General features: G+C 46.9%; 1 protein-coding gene across 3 annotated transcripts in view; it reads right to left on the minus strand.

The window, feature by feature from the left end:
- Nucleotides 1-1,396: 1,396 nt before the first annotated feature.
- The window catches only part of mv (lysosomal-trafficking regulator mauve), a 77,711-nt gene continuing 60,587 nt past the window's right edge, over nucleotides 1,397-18,520 (minus strand). For all 3 annotated transcript variants that reach the window (XM_077637896.1, XM_077637898.1, XM_077637897.1), the window contains 13 exons: nucleotides 16,961-17,205; nucleotides 16,354-16,565; nucleotides 15,782-15,922; nucleotides 13,578-13,795; nucleotides 12,585-12,764; nucleotides 11,327-11,525; nucleotides 9,233-9,372; nucleotides 6,807-6,905; nucleotides 5,925-6,058; nucleotides 4,904-5,004; nucleotides 3,307-3,463; nucleotides 3,016-3,087; nucleotides 1,397-1,600 (listed from right to left, as the gene is read on the minus strand). In XM_077637896.1, the coding sequence (XP_077494022.1) occupies nucleotides 1,486-1,600; nucleotides 3,016-3,087; nucleotides 3,307-3,463; nucleotides 4,904-5,004; nucleotides 5,925-6,058; nucleotides 6,807-6,905; nucleotides 9,233-9,372; nucleotides 11,327-11,525; nucleotides 12,585-12,764; nucleotides 13,578-13,795; nucleotides 15,782-15,922; nucleotides 16,354-16,565; nucleotides 16,961-17,205 (2,013 nt within the window). In that variant the 3' untranslated portion in view covers nucleotides 1,397-1,485. The remainder of the gene's footprint in view (nucleotides 1,601-3,015; nucleotides 3,088-3,306; nucleotides 3,464-4,903; nucleotides 5,005-5,924; nucleotides 6,059-6,806; nucleotides 6,906-9,232; nucleotides 9,373-11,326; nucleotides 11,526-12,584; nucleotides 12,765-13,577; nucleotides 13,796-15,781; nucleotides 15,923-16,353; nucleotides 16,566-16,960; nucleotides 17,206-18,520) is intronic.

Below are 18,520 nucleotides of genomic sequence, written 5' to 3' on the forward strand. Positions count from 1 at the left end.
CATCTTCAGACAAAGCGAAAGCTTTGTGCAACTTTTGTTTGCCGTGAACATAAGGCACAGTATAGCAGCAACGACAAATTCGTGGTGAAGCGAGAAGCCGCTTTGGCAGGCGCGGCCATGTTATAGAAGCGGGCGGAAGTCAGACGCTGTCGCGCCCTGATTAGTCCACGCTGAGAGCCCACGTTGGCCGCTTCCGGCCAGCGGCTGACCGCCGGGCTACAGTGTTCTATAAGGTTCTAGAACACTGTAGCCGGGCGATGCTAAAAGCCGGCGTCATGATCGCGGCTGACCGCGTGCTTCCGTTGGCGACTGTTGGGTGGAAAAGTAGACGACACTCGCAAAGAAAAAAAAGTTTTTCACACGTAATTTTTAGCGCCCGTCCGAAGTCGTAGCCTTTCACGGGCGCTGGCTGGGACCACGCGGACAGTACTTATCCGTATTTCTGAATTAATAGGGCTCGAATTAATGAGTATTTAGTTGCGAGTTTTGGAGGCTGCTCGGAAATGAGAGTACGCAGCCGCCAACGCGTACCCTCCAGCGCCGCCAGCCGCCGCGCCGGTGATGGCGCCATTTAGGCTGTACCCACTCTTCCACGGTTTTATCTGGTTCCATCTTGTGTTCCCGTTTAGGACGTGCGCAGCCTCTAACTACGCGGAGGTGCTTTTTTTTTTTTTGGCCACGTGCTGTGTGCCAAGCCGCTCAGACACGGCAGCGCGTAGTTCGAATTATCCGTAGCGGAACCGACTCGCTTTCGAATTAGCGGGATTTTTTATACACAGATTTCTATGGAACTTGGCCCGAACTTGGCCGGACCAAGTAGTGTAGTTCGAATTATCCGAAAATTCGGAATATCGAGGTTCGAATTAACGAGCTTTCACTGTACATGCAATGTCGTTCATTTCCCGAGTGGAACCCACGACACCTAGTCAGGTGATATGCAAGATCAGTTTGTCTCAGCATCATGACAATTTTGCATTGCCTACTAGACAAAACAAAATGGTTATTAAATGGTTCTTGCCATAATAAATCCAGTTACGGCATAACAAGAGAGAAGTTCCAATATCCGTGTTCAAAGTTTTTGTTGCAACACAGGAACACAAAGAGTCTCTGCTCCGATACAAGAATTTTCATTCCCAGTGTCTTTTAAATAGGAAGACAACAGAATTGTCACCAGGCATGTTATCGCACGACACGCGATATGTCACATCATTATATACATACCACAATGGCATGAAATGATACATATAAGGCGTAAGATTGCATGGCATAAAATTGCATGATAGGCCATGTAATGGTACGCCATTGATATCCAACACCGCGACATTGGTTCACCAGCTGTGATCCGCTATCGTTCACACCGGCTTTCAATTATAACGTAATGTGATGAACCACCTAGTTATTACATAACATTAACATCTTTATTTTTCTTCATCTGTAATAAAATTAGTGCAACTGTGAGATGATGCAGACTAGGTGCTGTGCTGCTCAGAGCAGCACGTGGAAGCGCGGGACACGGCTGCTGTCATTCGCCTCCCAGGCGAACACGTCGCCCTGGCTGTCGACAGCGTACAGATGCTGCTGGTCGTGAGAGTAGGCCAGGCTGCACAAGAATGCCGAAACCAACATTACTAGGCTAGTGCACAGAGGAACGCACGCCAAAGGCGCCGGTAAACTACTTTAAATGAGACTTTATTACCACAGTAGTTCTCAGCAAGGAATGTGTTGAAGCTCCTCAACCATCAGTAAAGCAGTAACCGCATGAGGCGAAAATTCGCGGCGACACGCCGCGCGATGGGCTGAGGGCCGCCGAAGCACTGTCGCTCATCGCGTCGCCCAGGTTCTGGGTTTGCAAAAAATTTCGCCCATCGCCCGGAAGTGCCGTGCGAGACTAGCCAATGACGGTAGGCCTTGCGGGTGAGTAACTTCCGATCCGTCTTGCGCGCGAAAGTCGATTTTTTTTTTCAGCGGGCTTTCCGCGGAGCAACAGCCGACGCATCCCTCACCATGGCAGCTATGCAAGAATTTAATGAAATGCTCATTAATGAAGTTCAAAAGTAAAGGGTGTTGTGGGTATGTCCTACACGCACTATAAGTCGCGAGAGCGCAGGAATGTCGCCTGGTGCCTCATCGCAGCGTCCCTCGGGCGCACTTTTCTGCGTCACGTGACTTTGTGTAGTCAACTAAAATTAAAATTATTGCCTAAATATATTTTTCAATGTTTTTATTGTGTTTTATCTTGTATGAAGCCTTAAGAGCGTTGTTCTACGCGTTAATTAATGCAAAATGACTGAACGTTGAAGCGACCGCAATCGAGCAACACTGAAAACGCGCCGCTCCGACGCCGAGTCCCGTCGCTTTGTGCGGTTTGCACCAGCGGCAGCGATGGGCGACGGCGGCGTCATCGCGCGACATATCGCGAAGGAATATCGCCTCATGCAGTTACCGCTTCAAGGTCACTCAGAAATTCATGAAAAGAAATGCGCTTGGACCATAGACATACACACAACCAAAGAGCAATTCAGGAAATAATGCGCCAGTTCATTTAGCTACATCTGTGCATTGTTTCACTAGATTGCCATGCCAAAGTTCTTAAACCACTGCCCTTTCAATAAAAACTATTTCCCGTAAAGAAGTGGGTTTGCATCACGGATATATTCAGCAGAGTAACAATACACAAAAATAATGCACCAATTCACTCCGCTACTTTGCCTATGCTTTATTTTATTACACTGCAACACTGAAATGCAGGTGCTTCCTTGTAAAAGTGATTCCTTTCCCCAAATACAGCACATCCCCTTGAATCATGATTCTATTCGCGTTTCTGACCTGAATAAGGACAGGAGGCTCCATTTCGCATTGTGGTCCAGTAAAACAAAACAAAAAGAAACATAACAAGGTTCACTACAGAGAAAGAGCTTCAGGCGTTATACGAGGCTATTTGCTGTACAGGACATAATCAGTCTCAGTGAATTTCTAAACGAACTCAGCCTTTGTTCCGCACTCGTGACTGCTCACCTGATGATGCGGAAGGTGCACTTGTCAGAGAAAATGTCTTGCACTGGACTCAAGTCCCATGAGCTCCAGAGCCTGCAAAAATTAAGGATGCAAGTCAAAAATTATGTGCCATGGTGTGAATATTAAGGTCAATGCCGAAAAGTACCAATGCTGGTATCACTACAGACACAACTTCCCTCACTTGGAAGGAGACAGCCCAGACAGCATCCTTCCCTACGTTCGTACCCATGACTCCAGGACTTCCCAAACCCAGACAGATAGGGTTGTGGCATCCAACCAAATTCTACGCACCGAATGCGTCCATCCGCGCAGCCGGCAGCGAGAACGTTGATGGAGGTGCCCTCAGGTGCCGCTGAGTAGCAGATGGCTTCAATGGCCACCTCTGTGCTCAGCTGGCCTACGCGGGCTCCGTTAATGGTGTGAACCTGAAGGCAGCTGCCCTGAGAACCTGCGACAAAGGCGGAAAAGGCTTCAACGATGTACAGGCACGGCATTTACTGGCGACAAAGCAACACTCTTCTAAAAAAAAAAAAATGCGTGCACTCGAGTACATAAAGATTATGCAGCCTTTCTGAATCACTGCAGCAGGCATAAAAACTTATTCCACCCAAAGACAGCCAGATTAGGACGGTCCTTTTATCAAGGGAGCTAAGCAGGATAACAAGCAGATGGCAGCATGATGCATTCTGGGTTGATTATCAACTTACACAAAAAAAAATAGCACTAGTTTTATGTGTTTGAAGGACGCGCCCTCAAGGTCAAGCAGATTGCTGAACGATCACAACCTATGCTTTCCTTCAAATATGAAGACCTGAGAAAGCAATGTACTGGCTTTTATTTGCGGTTGCATACAGTTGTGCTAAAGTAAACAAGAACTGTACTTCCTTGTTAGGAATCTACTCCACATTCAACAGACATGAAACAGACTGCATTACTATTACTGTAAATGTTTCCTCCGGTGCTTGCTATCATAGCTTGCTATCAGTGTCAGTTCATCAGCATTATGGTTGACACAATTCTTGGGATCCCTGTTAGCAAGAAAGGAATGCGCTCACATCTCCGACTAATAGATAAGAGGGAAAGGCGGACTAGCTGGTGGTTCGAACTTGTGTGCATGTCGTAACCGCGCAAACGACAAGGGATGCGCTCCATCCTGTCTGTTTCTTTCTTTGTCCCTTGTCGTTTGAGAGGTTAAAATATGCATACAGGTCTGACTAATAAATCGCTCAATTACGAGGTTTTAGTATCTGTTCCCACACTTTGGCTGCATTAACCATCTGAAGTACATCACTAATAAATATGCATTAGAAAACTTTGAGAGTATAAAGTAGGACTGCCTGAAGAAATGTGCAGTGTCAGTTTTGAGAATAGAATTCTATTCATCAGGGCATGCAAGCAATTTATGAAGACTTTTCTTAACTGTAACAGCCCCATTTCTTGACGGTTCCATTATGAAGATTTGATTTATTGGTTTTTAATGTCCCAAGGCAACTCGGGCTATAAGGGACGGCGCACTGAAGGGCTCCAAATATTTCGACCACCTGGGGTTCTTTAACGTGCACACATCACACAGCACACGGGCCTCATGAATTACGCCTCCATCATGATGCGACCACCGCGGCCGGAATCAAACCCGCGTATTTTGGGACAGCAGCCGAGCGCCATAATCACTGAGCCACCGCGGTGGCCCATCCATTGTGAAGAAGAATGATGGCATTCAGTCAAGGCGAGATAAAAATATAACACAAAAAATCTAGCTACATTCCCAGCTCCAACAATATGGGGCTTGATGCGACAAAGTTCAACACTACATTTATGCTGACTTGAGCTACTCAGCAGAGACAAAGCTAGAAGTGCAGATTCTCAAGAATACGGAACGTTGACCCACCTTCAGCTGCCTGCACGGTGGCAATGTCGCCCAGGGTGCTGCTGATGCAGGCCAGCACAATGGGAGAGCTTCCTCTGACCACTGTGCGGACATACTCCAGCCTGTAACAAAGAGCCAACGTCACTTCTTCAGCTAAAAATCACAATGTTTACTCGAAACTTCGCTCATCGGACAACCAGTGCAGGCACAATATCGCTGCACTGGTCAGCTTAGAGTCACCTGGCATAGTACGCAAAGGAATTCAACTGCTTTATGCCCGCGCCGACTTTCCTAAATTTGACCGTGGCAAAGCCGCAATATCTGGTCAAATTATTCGAATATTCAGTTTATAGTGTAGAGAAAACAGTAAAAATGTGCCTTCATCGATTTCTTCTCTGCCATTTATTAAATGAACCGGTCGCATTCGGGCGCTGATAGGCTTGAATCTCGTGAGAAGTTCCCATTTTGCACGACTGCAGTACAGGTTACAAATTGCTATGCTGCCTAATCAAACAGTGCGCACTTTAGTGCACTTCAAGTTTTTTAAAAATTCTTTTTACAACAGCCTAAGTGTTTTTTTTATCTCGGTTGCAACACCATACACTGTTTTTAAAAAGCAAAGGCCAACAACATTTGCCCATTTATCTTTTCTGAAATATTTTCACACCGAACAGATATTCAATTTGATATCTGAAGGCATCTTTTCTTCATATTCATATTATTCATATTAGATTTGAATTAGAAAATTTAAATATTTGCACAACATGTGTCCTATCCTAAAGATAGATGACAAGAAGAACAATAATTCTGACGGCGTTTCATTATCGAAACCCTTCTGAACAGCAGCAAGAAGAAAAATTTTTTCTTCTGGTTCAAATGCATATGCCGTCTCTGGCTGCCACACGCCCTGCCTTTTTTTTGTGCCTTTGAATTTTTCAAACGCTCAAGCTTCCACTGTGACAACTAGTTTCGATGGCCTACCCTAAGCCCAATCAAACAAGAATGGCAGTCAGCATGGTGCGGCCAGACAAGCAATTGCTACCTGTTCAGGTCCCAGGCAATGCAAGATCCGTCACGGCTGGTTGTGACTATCAGCCCGAAAGCCACGCAGATCTCGACCCTCGTGATGGCATCCGTGTGACCCAGAAGACAGGTGGGCTGCGAAGAGTGCTCCACCTGGCAAAGGAAACCAAATAAATGTTACAAAATCTCACGCATTGTCCCGCAGTGTCAGTATAATTATATCCTCACAGAAGAACCTAACTTATGTGCCCGACTTATTTGCATTAGAAATTTGATAAGTGACGATTTTATTGAACGCGTACATCTGGCCAAGAAACAGGATGTGAAAAAATCCATGGCCGATTTGCAGATTAGCGTCAAACATGAAAAGCTTGTATGTAAATGACTACAAATTAACGCTATGTATATCGTCACACTTTACCAACCGCATAAAGCATTAAAAACAATTTTCTTAACACTTTGCAGTGAACATTTCTGTGGACCGCAATCAATGGAGACTTTGTTCAGACTGTTGTGCTGAGTTTGTGGCACATAAGCATCTGACACTATCACGCGCCAAGTTCATATTGTATGACCATATCTACAACAGCATTATTTAATGTCTCTATGAATGCCACTAATTGTGACCATGGCTACTTTTTTGTCTAATCGAACATAACTACATAATTAAGATATTTTTACCACAACCAGTTCAACTCCACCACTCAGAGGCTCCTTTAAGTGCACCTCTGGCAAGGACAGCTTTCAGTTTCATTTCCTGGTTTGTTTTGGTCACATCAGCTTTCACATTATCAAGCTAGAAAATATCTCCAAGCAATTCATGCTTAAATATTTTTACACCCCCAGATCTGCGCAAAACCGGCGTCGACCCCTTGGCCATGTTGCAGCGCACACGTCGTACCTTCGAATTATTGAGCTTGATTTCGTGGGCAGTCAGGAGACCCGATGCGTAGCCCACGAAGACGAGTGGACAACCAGGGGCTGTGGCACATATGGACACCTGGTGCAGTAATGATAATAACAATATCAACAATGTGCATTCAATCTAAGCATAGTATATCATTACGTAAAAATACCAAAAGCCACAAACAACCTTGTGGGGTGATAACTGACAAAAGCAGCAATTTGTATGCAACTTCGATATCTTTAAAATACGCCACAATATATACAGTAAAACAGCCGTGTATACAATGAAACAAACAAGAAACAAAATTAGAATTAGGCCCTCTGACGCAAGGCCTTGCAGTGAGTTCTGATAGTGGCAGTATGTTGCAGAATGCACTGCGAGACTTAATACAGTAGACTCCCTTTAAGGCGGACTTAACGAGGGCCATTAAAATTTGTGCTTATCACAAGTTTATTTAACAGAATTGCCCCGAAAAAGGTATGTGAACATGCAAGGCACGTCAAAATGTCTGTCACACGAAAACTATCAATAAAAATGGTCCCGCAGTGAGAAGACAATTGTAAACATAGAACATTTATTGTACACTATGCATGGAGTGAATTGAAGAGAAACAGATCGCATTACCCTACATGAAGATGATGTAGCAGTTTTCTGTTTACTTTTTCACCGTCTATTTTTCTCTCTCCTCTAAAACCAATGATTTATTTGTGTTTTTTTTCTGATTTCTGCATTTCCTCCAACATCGAGTGCTCCGCAGGTGCCCAGCTGGGTAGCCACGCATCTCATCTTGCTCCTTCGGCAGCCTTTCTGTTACCAACTCCATGAGCAGGCACACCATATGCCTTGAAGTACTCCACAAATTACGCACATGGCACCAATAACTGGCCATCTCTGTTCCGCAATAATGTGCACTGCGACAGTGTCCGTTGAAAATTCAGCTCCTAACTGTTTAAGCGGCAAGTCGACAAGCGGATGCACTCCACGCCTCTGCACCTTTTAGTGCAACGAAGGCAAAGCGCAGCCTGTGACGCATGTGCGATGCCATTATATTGCCATGTCAGACCTCTTCAACACACTCAGACAGCAGCGACGGTTCCCTGCCTTACCTGCATCGACAAGAAAGCTCCCCATCTCCAAAGGAAGCACGCCCTCCATGACAGCTTGCTCGCAATTTTTCACAAAGGTGGGCACGCTTTCTTGCATAAAAATGGACTACTGTCTTGTCTTTTGTTCGACAGTGCCGCACAGACTGTCAGTGCCATTGCATGGCATCGCCATGGTTTATGGTTGCTGCAAAAGTTAATCTGGTTGGGCATGCAAAACAGTTCGTCTTTCATGAATTTTTTTTTACTGTATCCTATGAGAACCCAACCAAATGTTCATTTAGCTTATCCGAGAATTCATCTTAACTGGGTTCATCTGAACAAGATTTTACTGTATTAAGCGACACGGCCCTGCATCTCTTATCACAGAATGCAGAGATAGGAAAAACTCCCTGCATAATGACATCAGCATTTATGTGAACAACATGAGTGATGCAACAGTACATCTCATGTCATTTTTATCATGTTGGCTAGAGTATGCAGCCATAATAGCTACCTGATGCTCAATGCTATCAGCTAAGCCAATAAGACCCCATTAGACCAGATATATCGGCACCACAGGTAAATACCATATAATGCCTGCCTGTTGGGGCTTTTAAAGTAGTGTTACAGGTGATTGACTAGTTGTATAGCAAGCACATGTCCTAAAGCTGACCCTACTGGGGGCATCTTTCTCATGAAAAATTGTAACATGATTGTGGGCTACAGGCTCTGAACTCCCCTTTCTGCAAGCCGATTGGCTAAATATGAAATCGTCTCTACCGTCCATAAAAAAGGCAAAGAACAAGTGCAAATGACCAGTATCAGACATGAACCACTGCATCAATTTTTATGCTACTACCACTTAATTCCGCAATGAGCACTACTGTACAATGTGAGTAAGCTTGAACCTTAGTTGAGTGCTCACAAAACTGGGCAAAGCCATAGCAAGAAGTCCGCAAGATACTATGGGAAAGGAAAGGGCCAACTTTCTCATAGCATTTAGTCCTCTGCCCGCTGATGCATTTGCAGAAAACCTTTACCGCAGCCACCACAATGAAGGAAAGGGGATTTTCCAAACTGTTTTTTCACAAGATCTCTACCAACCAACACTACAGCACACACCACGAATTGGGCACAAAGAAATGTGCGAGCACTGTGCTCTCCATCATTACATGACATGCTTGCACTTTTAAGTGACAGGGATTCATGCTAACCCTCCCTGTGAAGAGCCCACATGCACTTCTGAGACACCATATTGATCTCACCAATGCTCCCTCAGCGACTTAAGCATCTTTAGCAATGCCCTGTCATTTGTCAGCACAGCAGTGCACCTACCATGTCACCAGGGCACGGTGAAAGCAGTGGCTGCGCTGGCTCATCCTTCTGCACTTTGAGCCGAACAAAGCCGTCCGCATGCTGCCAGGACACCAGAGCTGTGCTCTGGATGTAAGTCTGCAGAGCAGCCTTTGCACCGCCTGTCGGAAGAAAGGATGCATACGGTTACTACAGCTCAACAACTTTCCAATGCCTGCTCCCATCTCAGTAAGGAAATTGATCTTTCTCAAACAAAGCACAACATAGACTAAACCCTGAGATTTATGAGTAGACTTCCGCTAAGACGAACTCTGTTAAGATAAACTCTCGAACAAGATGAACAGTGTGAGACCATTTGGTTGATTCCGTTTTGCACACGCTTCGGTTAAGGCGAACTTCCACAGTGGCCGCGAACCCTGGTAATCCTGTGCAACCGCACTCATGAGGCAGAGGGAAAATGCGCAAAACACTTCCAAGCAAGACAGCGCATCCTCACAAGGTAGCTTCAGCGAAACTTCACCAATTGTGTGGATAGGCTAACCAGCCTTGTAGGGGTGCATGCTTTCTTGCAGGGCACTTTTGTGCTGCTTGTGTGCGGTGCAGAGATGCAAAATCGTTATATCATGCACGAGGCACGCGTCATGCTTTGCCACCGCAGGCTAAAGAGCGCGTAGTGCACCCACTCATTGCCAATGCTTAGGGTTTAAACAGCTGTTTGAACCGACACTGCGTCGCAATATGCGTTACAGAGGCATAGAGATAGTCAGATATCGCGCTGCATAGGCACTGCCTGTGGTGGACAGAAAGGCACATGATACGCCTGCCCATAGAGTTGATAACAGCTATGCTGCGGAAAACGTGAGATAGAAGAAGTGCACGGCTACTCAATTGGACAGCCTCAGCGCACTCAGAGCCTCAAGAATCAAGTAGGGAAAAATAAAAATATAAATAGCAGTAACTGCAAAAAAATAAAGGAAGTGAAAAAGAAATGGTGGAAAAAAAATTTAGACCAATGCTGTTTTCAAGTAGATATAGTCTGACTTTATTTTATGCCCTCACTGTTCAATTCACTCAATGCATAGTTCCACATACATTGTGTTTGCAATTATCCTCTCACTGAAAGGTAATTTAATCATTGTTTTTATGCAACACATATTTGGACATGCATAGCATGCTCACATATCTTTTTGGGGGGGACATCTGTTTAGAAAAATTTCTGATAAGAGAAACAAATTTTCTGGCACTTTCAAGTTTGTCTTAAAGGGAGAATACTATGTTATAAAGGCATAAAGTAAAGGCATAAAGCATAAAATTACCACTGCCACTCTGCAAGACAACATGGATTAGTAAGCAAGATAAAAAAAATGGAACGGAAGAACAAGAACAGAGTTTTGGGGGAAATATACGGGCAAGAACAGAACGCTCAAACATTTACAGAACAGGTCAGAGCTGTTCCATCCATGCCTTTAAATTTTCCAGTGTTAGAACTGGGGATCATCAACTTGCCCAAAACGATAACCTTATAAGATGTGGACAACTTCCGAAGTGGGGACAGAATTACCCAGAACGCACGAACGCTCGAAAAAAAAACGTACCGCTGAGGCGGTATATTTTTTATTGCCCTGTCCATTCCTGCTAGAAAGGGCTGTAGTCCGAGAATGTCTCCAGAACTGTATTCCAATCCCTCAGATTGATAACCGAAGCACCACTCCAGCAGCCCACAGCAGCAAGCTGCTATCAAAGCCCAAGAAGAAACGCAGCTTGCCACTGCCCTATTGGAGTGGCGGCATGTGCCAGGAAGCATGTCAGCTTGTCGGCTCATTGTGTGGACTGCTTATCATACCCAGCTCAAGAGCAGATGCTTCCAGACAAGCACCCCGTGGCACAGAAAATGAACGCACCAATTCTTGGATTGTCACGTGACTCTGAAGACGCAGCAATGCATTTGAGTCAGCAGTAGCGTGTCCTGGGCACTTCTGTCCGTGATAGTACTAACTTACTTATGCCGAAGGGGATATCACTGCATCATACTGCACGAAAGCCATGCTGTATCACTGGAGGGCATCACAGGTATCCTTTCAACATCAGTAAGCAAGCTGGCAAGCTGTGACCCACCGGAGGCGTGGCTGTAGGTGAGCAGCAGGCAAGAGTGGGCCGGCAGGCCCCACACGTCGTTGGTCCGAAGCGACGCCAAGTGGCTCACGGGGCCCTGGTCCTTCTGGGTGGTGCGTCGGAGCACCAGGCGTGGCGGGGGCTCACTTGGGCTCCCCACGTAGCTGCCCCATCGCAGCCCACGCACCTCAGCCATCGCCACCTACGCCACCACGTGAAGTGGAACAGTCGAGTTTTACAGCGTCAGCTGTGTGGCCTACATTCATGAGATTTCGCATGGGGCGTAGCGCCACAGCGCCCCTAGCGGCCACACCGCAAACCATCACTTGAAGAAAGATGGAAAGGAGGAGACAGGAAGCACATCCCAAAGCGGCAACAAGGAGAGGCAGAGGGCTTCACATGACAGTGACGTCTTTCCTCTCCGCATAATGATAACTGCGACCAAGGTTGTCTCTTCAAGTGCTTGCACGTCTGCAGTGCTTTCACCTTGCTAAGTTACCACTGCTGAACAAAATGCAATGTGCCACTTGACAATGTTTTTCACATCGTGTTCCCCCAAGGGAGCACGAACTTAAAGAAATGCAGAAGTAAATCTACTTTTGCAATTTTTTAGATGGCACTGGCCTTGTGGGATGTTGGTGCAGTAGGATCTCGATGATCCCAACATATTTGGCACTAATTTCAGGATGTGATCTAATCTCTTAAAATTTCAGAATTTCAGATGTTCCGAACTCTCTCCCGTGCCACAACAGATGACATGAACGCGCGAGCCGCGACAGCACTGACAGCTGCGACAGCAGTGCTGCTCTTGTATCACGGACAACGCAATCGCCAGTCGATCGGTACACAACGCAAGCAGTGATGGGTGACACGCAGCCTGCACATCACCGGCATCACGATAGCCTGTCATGCTCTATGCCCCACGATTAGTGAGCTGCAGTCGCATAGCTGTAAATAAATCCAGCCAGCCGTAAAACATTTTGTTTGCTTTGGGTGACATAAAACTTTGGATGATACGAATATTTTTCACGATCCCATGGGACTTGTATCATCGTGATTACACTGTAGTAGATACGTTTTGAAAGCATAAATGGATCACTGTGCTTGATATAAACATAGAAGGAGCTTCTACGTGACTACTGCAACCTCAAACAAAGGCCACAGCATTTGCTACTTCTTGGAGAAAGGGAATGCACCCATTTTAGCTCTCCATTTAGTGGACACTTTCAGAATATGGGCCCAGCTGACAGTGTACACTTGCCTGAGCTGAGGCCGAACCTGCAGCGTTGCGCTGACTCTCAGCCAGACTGAGAGTCACCAGTGGATGAGGGCTGCTGAACAGCTGCTTGGGCATCTGGCCATACGTGCGGATCATGGTCTCAAGCGCCTTCTGGGACACCACGTCGTGGGTGACCGAGCTCACATCCACGCCGTAGTACGTCTGCACAGTGGGAACACCACAGACAACATAACCGAGTAAGACGAGCTTTTGGACGAGCTGGTTTGCATTTTCAGGCTTAGCTGTATTATAAAAAACAATATGTTAAAGAGCGGATCCATACAAGGTAGGCAGCAGAGTGCCTGTCCTTGTCATATGTGTCCTCTCTAGTGAACATTTCCTGTTATGCAGCAGCTATGCCAGTAAAGACAACACAACTGCCATTTAGAAAAACAAATAAATAACCCTGAAGCCCCATTAATGTTCTGCTTAGGTGTTAAGAAAAAAATGTAAGTATGAATGGCTTCTCAACATGAAATGAGTACTACTAAGAAAACATCTTTAGCGCATTTTTCCCAGGCAGTAAAGTGATAAAATAAAACATGGCCGTATATAACAACACTACCCTCTGGCAACAAAGTTACTTTCACTGAACGATAGTGAAAGCAATGCCATTCAACTCGCAATGCATCGAGCATCTTACGTAAGGAACAGAGTCAAACAATACATTAACTTCAACTGATGCGACCAATGCAAGGCCACGGGATTGATCACTTGATCACCTCTTACGAACCGAGTTCAAGAAAGCCCTGATTGAAATCGACACTTGAATATGAGCAATGTTCACCCAGTTTTACAGCCGCACAACAGAAGCAGGTGAGTTCTACAAATCACCTTTGCACGGAGTGCATGCAAGACATTGGCAGATAGTATAGTGCACCAATGTGCCTCGATTGTGGCTTGTGTGGCTCAGAGCATGCAGATGAAAGTATTACACAACTCAAATCTACGAAGAAGAAGAGTTGAGGAACTGACAGCAGGGTGGAAGACATTGATGGCTTCCTCAGCAGCCTTCCCGGTCTGCTTGTAGCCAAAGACCAAGTCGATCCAGTGGCCCAGGTGCTCCGTCACATAGTCCGACTCCAGGACTTGTCGGTGGATCAGGATGAACAGGCGAGGGTCTCCGCGACACCAGGCAGGCAGTTGCACATCGGAGACGTACTCTCCTGTCTGCCGCTTACCAAAGTCAAAGCCTGCACACAGCATCAATAGGTTGGTGCATGCTATAGTGATGATACTTAATTGGCAGCTTCACCACACACACAGCCTCAGAAAATACCAACTTCTTCTCGGCCTGCAGAACACATGCAAAAGCACAGGGAAAGTGCAGAACTCGCATCTAATATGTCGTGAGCACTGTGCGCGAACTTTCACCTCTTTCATCTGTATATCCCCATCGTCATCATCGCTTGCCTGGGCTCCGGAGATCACGCGCTGAGTGCCCGGCTGTTCCCGAATAAAGACGCCTGTGCAAGCAGTGGCTCAAAAGTGGTGGAGGTGCTATTCGTATCCCCTACCTCTCGCTTTGGACCTATCTTTCGCTCTCCCTGGAGCTCAGTTCAGGCCGTCGTTTGCACCTGCAGCCCTCAGGTATGGAGCAAGGCAACGGAACACGCTCACCCCCGTCGACTTCACCAGCTGCTGCGGCTGACCCCGCCTGGACCATCACCAGCCGCCAGCGCGACCCTCAGGTCTTCGCCGGACTTCGTGGCGACGACGTCGACGACTGGCTCGACAACTATACCAGGGTCAGTACGTTCAACCGGTGGGATGACTCCCACAAGCTGCTGAATGTCGTCTTCTACTTGACTGACGTCGCAAAGACGTGGTTCCTTAATCACGAAGATGACATTTCCAACTCAGGCCGACAGGCCGTTCTGAGCTAGCCAAGAAGAAGCTCGCCGCACGCCTGCCGCAGCCTGGGGAGTCCTACACATCTTACATCGAGAACGTTCTTGCTCTTTGCCGCCACGTCATTGCTGACATGCCTGAGTCAGAACGCGTCCGCCACATTCTTAACGGCATCGGGACCGTTGCTTTCAATGCCTTGATAGTCCAGAACCCCTCCAGCATATCTGCCATTACCTCCACATACCAGCGCCTGGACGAGCTGCAGTCATGCTGCCTTCAGCCAGACCCCAGTGATGGCAGTGTCCTCATTGATGGGAACCTGCGTTCCGTGATCCGTGCCCTGATACGCGAGGAACTCTACGGGCAGGCCACCACTCTCGCCCCTCCCACCTTCAATATCCTGCCTGCTACACCTGATTTGCGCAGCATCATCAAAGATGAGCTGGCCGCTTTCCCCTACGCCGTGGCCCCCGCCACCCTTCACACACCTTCTTGCCCACCCACCTATGCCGACACTGCCTCGAGGCCACCCGCCCCGGTCCCTCCGTCTTGTCCAACGCCTGTCTGTGGTCACGTGGCTGCCATGGCTTTGTGTCCCCCAGCAATACCTGACGTACTTCCCGTCCTGTCTGCTACTACTACTGCGAGATCCGCAGTCATGTTTCTCGTGTCTGTCGCCGGCGACAGCAAAATAATGAGGCGGTTATGCTTCCTTCGAACATGCACGTGTGCGCCAGCCTGATACTTCTGCCATGCCGTTCTACTCGCCGTCACTCCCCTTCACCTTTTCACCGCTCATCACCTCTTCGTCCCGCCTCGCAGCCCTTCACTCCTAGCCCTCCTTCATCTGTATATCCCTATCGTCATCATCGCTTGCCAGGGCTCCGGGGATTGTGCCCCGAGCGCCCGGCTGTTCCCAAATAAAGACGCCTGTGCAAGCAGTGGCTTACAAGATGACTTTTCCATTTGCAATATAGTACTAAATGAATATGTGGTACTACTGCCTAATTATATTCCACTCTGTGCTTAACTTAAATGAGCTAAGGCTTCCTTTACGGCAACCCCAGAATAGCAACCTTTCTTTCTCCATGTGCAAAGATTCCTTTGTGGTAGTATACCGACGAAAGACCTATTCAGAGACCTGTTCTGTCCCTGCACGAAACTTCAGGCAAAGTTGCACGACCAGTAAAGCTACCAAAATACTCTGGTACAGCTAAACAAGGCAAAGAAAAACAAAAGGAAATCCTTCTGAAGCCTTAATAAATGCAGAATGCCCACGGATTTCGAGGGTTGCTACAAAGAAAGACCACAACTGTCTCTGCCCTCACCCTGCAAGTTGACAAGGAACTCGGGCAGAAAGAAAAACTCGGGAATGAGTTCCTTGACGTCCGTCGTGGACTCTCTGCTTGCCAGCCGCCATGTTGTGTGCATGCTGTGGAACGTGCGGTCCGGAAGGTCGAACTGCTTGTCTGCACAAAAGACAGGGATACCATACTGGCAGTGATCGCTCGGCCTCACAACAGTCACATCATATGCACCACTGCTGCAGACACAAATACCAATGCATGAACATGAAACTCGCACTGGCCTAGAGACCTTTCAAGGTTGCAGTTAAACAAGACAGGTGACGTGGATCAACAAAACAGCAAATTATGCGGCTTTTGCGAGCAACTGTCAGTAATGGCTCGCAGAAAGCTTTTCAGAAGCTTTGTAATTCAAGCAAAATTGGTTCTGGTCCAGGAATCAAAACTTGGACTACTGCCTGTAAAGGGCAGTCTACTCTAGTAACTAAGCTAACCAGGATGGTCAGTAAATGGCAAGGCAAGGCCAAATTAACTCTGTAATTGTTTGGGTGCACTTAGACGAATGCCACTAAGTGATCACTCCCTTAACTGGTTACCTTGGTACGTGAGGAACATCTGGGTAAATGGTGGCAGCCGGACTAGAAAGTGGAGCACAGTGCCACTGTTACTGTAGTGTGAGCCGTAGTGAAAGGGACCCAGCCACGGGTGCACCCGCTCCATCGCGGTGTTCGCTGATCCCGCGCGGAAGTTCCGCCGGTAGTGCTCCTCACGTGCTGGATCTTGCACAGCCATGGGACGCTCCAGGCACCTGGAAAAAACGTGTTCCCGTGTGTTTTTTTTTTATTTATACAATTCTGCTTTAATTAATTCACGCTGGGTCGGTGTTCCCGTGTGGTTCAAATCAATTAATGAGCCTTTTACTGCTGCAAATCAAATAATTATTCCAGACGTGCCACTGCCACGAAACAAGACTTGTTTTCAAGTGCAAGCAATGTATCACTTGTTTACAGAGTTGTGAAAATAATCAATTTTTGGCTGCAAAGCAAATATGAGCATTAAAAACTGGTTGCGAATCGAATCAAATATTTTAGAAAAATTTCCAACATCGGAGGAGGTATTCAAACTAAAGACAAATGCTTTTCCACAAAATACAAGAAAAGAAATGGAGATACTATTGCAAACAAATTATGTTTTAAAACCAACCGGAAGCTGGCCGAATCACGCAGGTCCAGTGTGTCCCCAACATATTTGGCGAGCACAAAGGGGAACACGGGATACTGCATGAGGTCGTTGAACGAGCGGCCGGCCAGCTTGTTCAACTGGGTGAGGTAGTCGAAGTTGCCCAAGCAGCGCTCCTGCCACCGATGGCTCAGCGATTCTAACGATTCCGAGGGCTCCAGGTCCAAATGAGGGCACTGCCACAGCTGTCGGCAGAACTCGTTCCTGTCCTGTGAAAGAAAAAGAAAAGAAAACATGTATCAAAAGGCGCATCACAAGCAGGTTCAATGACACTTGTCTGCAACCTGTGGAAATGCCAAGAACTTGAAAGTTTCTTTCGTTCAGGGCAGCTTTTTTTTGAAGAAAAAAAAACGCCAAATTTTACAATACATCAGCTGATCTTACAACAATAAGCCTCCTTTTCCAAAAGGTGCATATAAGCTTAGACAGATGAATAGTAAAGTGTTTCCAGTAAATAGTGTAGTTCAAAAATATTTCTTAATATTGTTTAATAATCCCTGTAATTATAATGCCTGCAGTTTTGGCGATCACATATTTATCGTATTTACACGATTATAAGTCAACTCGAATGTAAGTCGGCCTTCCCAAATCACATTTCTGGAAGAAAAAAAAGAAACTTCGAGGTTGTTTAAGCTTGGCCTTGAATTGTTGAACGCAATCACATTATCCAGCAGCCACCGTTTATCGCCAGCCACTATCGGCTGCCGCACACGACCGTGCCGGTGGGCACATTCCAGAACGAAAATGTGTTTGTCACTGGACTACTCGTCCACACTTGCGCTGCCGTCATGATCGCTGCTGCGGTCCCACAGCAAGCCGTTCTAACGTCGTCGTCCAGCGAAATCCCGCACTTCGCAAGCAGCCACATCACGACATCGCGTGGAACAGCTTAAAATTTTCCTCGCTGCAGCTGCCACACCTGTATCACCAGTTGCGAATGTCGAACGAACTTGCGGCCCGGCGCGCAGTTGTTTGTTTCTTCGGCATAAAGAATGACAGCCATCTTGAACGTAGCCATGAACGGGCGCCGGTCGCTTACCAGACACGGAGCACAAATGACGACTGACGAAGCACTACATTGAAACTTGTGAAACGCGGCTGGCAATAGCAAAATGCCTCAAAGCCAAAGAGAAACTACGCGTGAATGGCGTCGGCTCTTCCATTGGATACCCACACTCCCCGGCGCCGCTGCCGTTCCGAGTGGGGGTGCCGCCTCGATTAGAACAGCGGCCCTTCCATCAACTATCAACGCTCCCTTGAGTGCCGAGCGCGCATTTGAAAGCAAAAAGAAAACGTATTGGACGCTTGAGCTTCCCGTAGAACGCGATTGCGTTATCGGCCGCCGCCGCTTATCAGCAACCGCAATCAGCAACCGCAATCAGCGGCCACGTGTGGGGTGCTAGTTTGCTGCTTATCGATAGCTGCTTTTCGATACAAACAAATAAACAAAAGAATAAGCACAAAAATAGCAACGCAAGAAATCCAAGGACAGTTTCGCGGCCCTGATCAGAAGGGCAGGGGAAA

This window comes from Amblyomma americanum, chromosome 9, assembly GCF_052857255.1.
Source record: "Amblyomma americanum isolate KBUSLIRL-KWMA chromosome 9, ASM5285725v1, whole genome shotgun sequence".
Taxonomy (NCBI): Eukaryota; Metazoa; Arthropoda; class Arachnida; order Ixodida; family Ixodidae; genus Amblyomma; species Amblyomma americanum.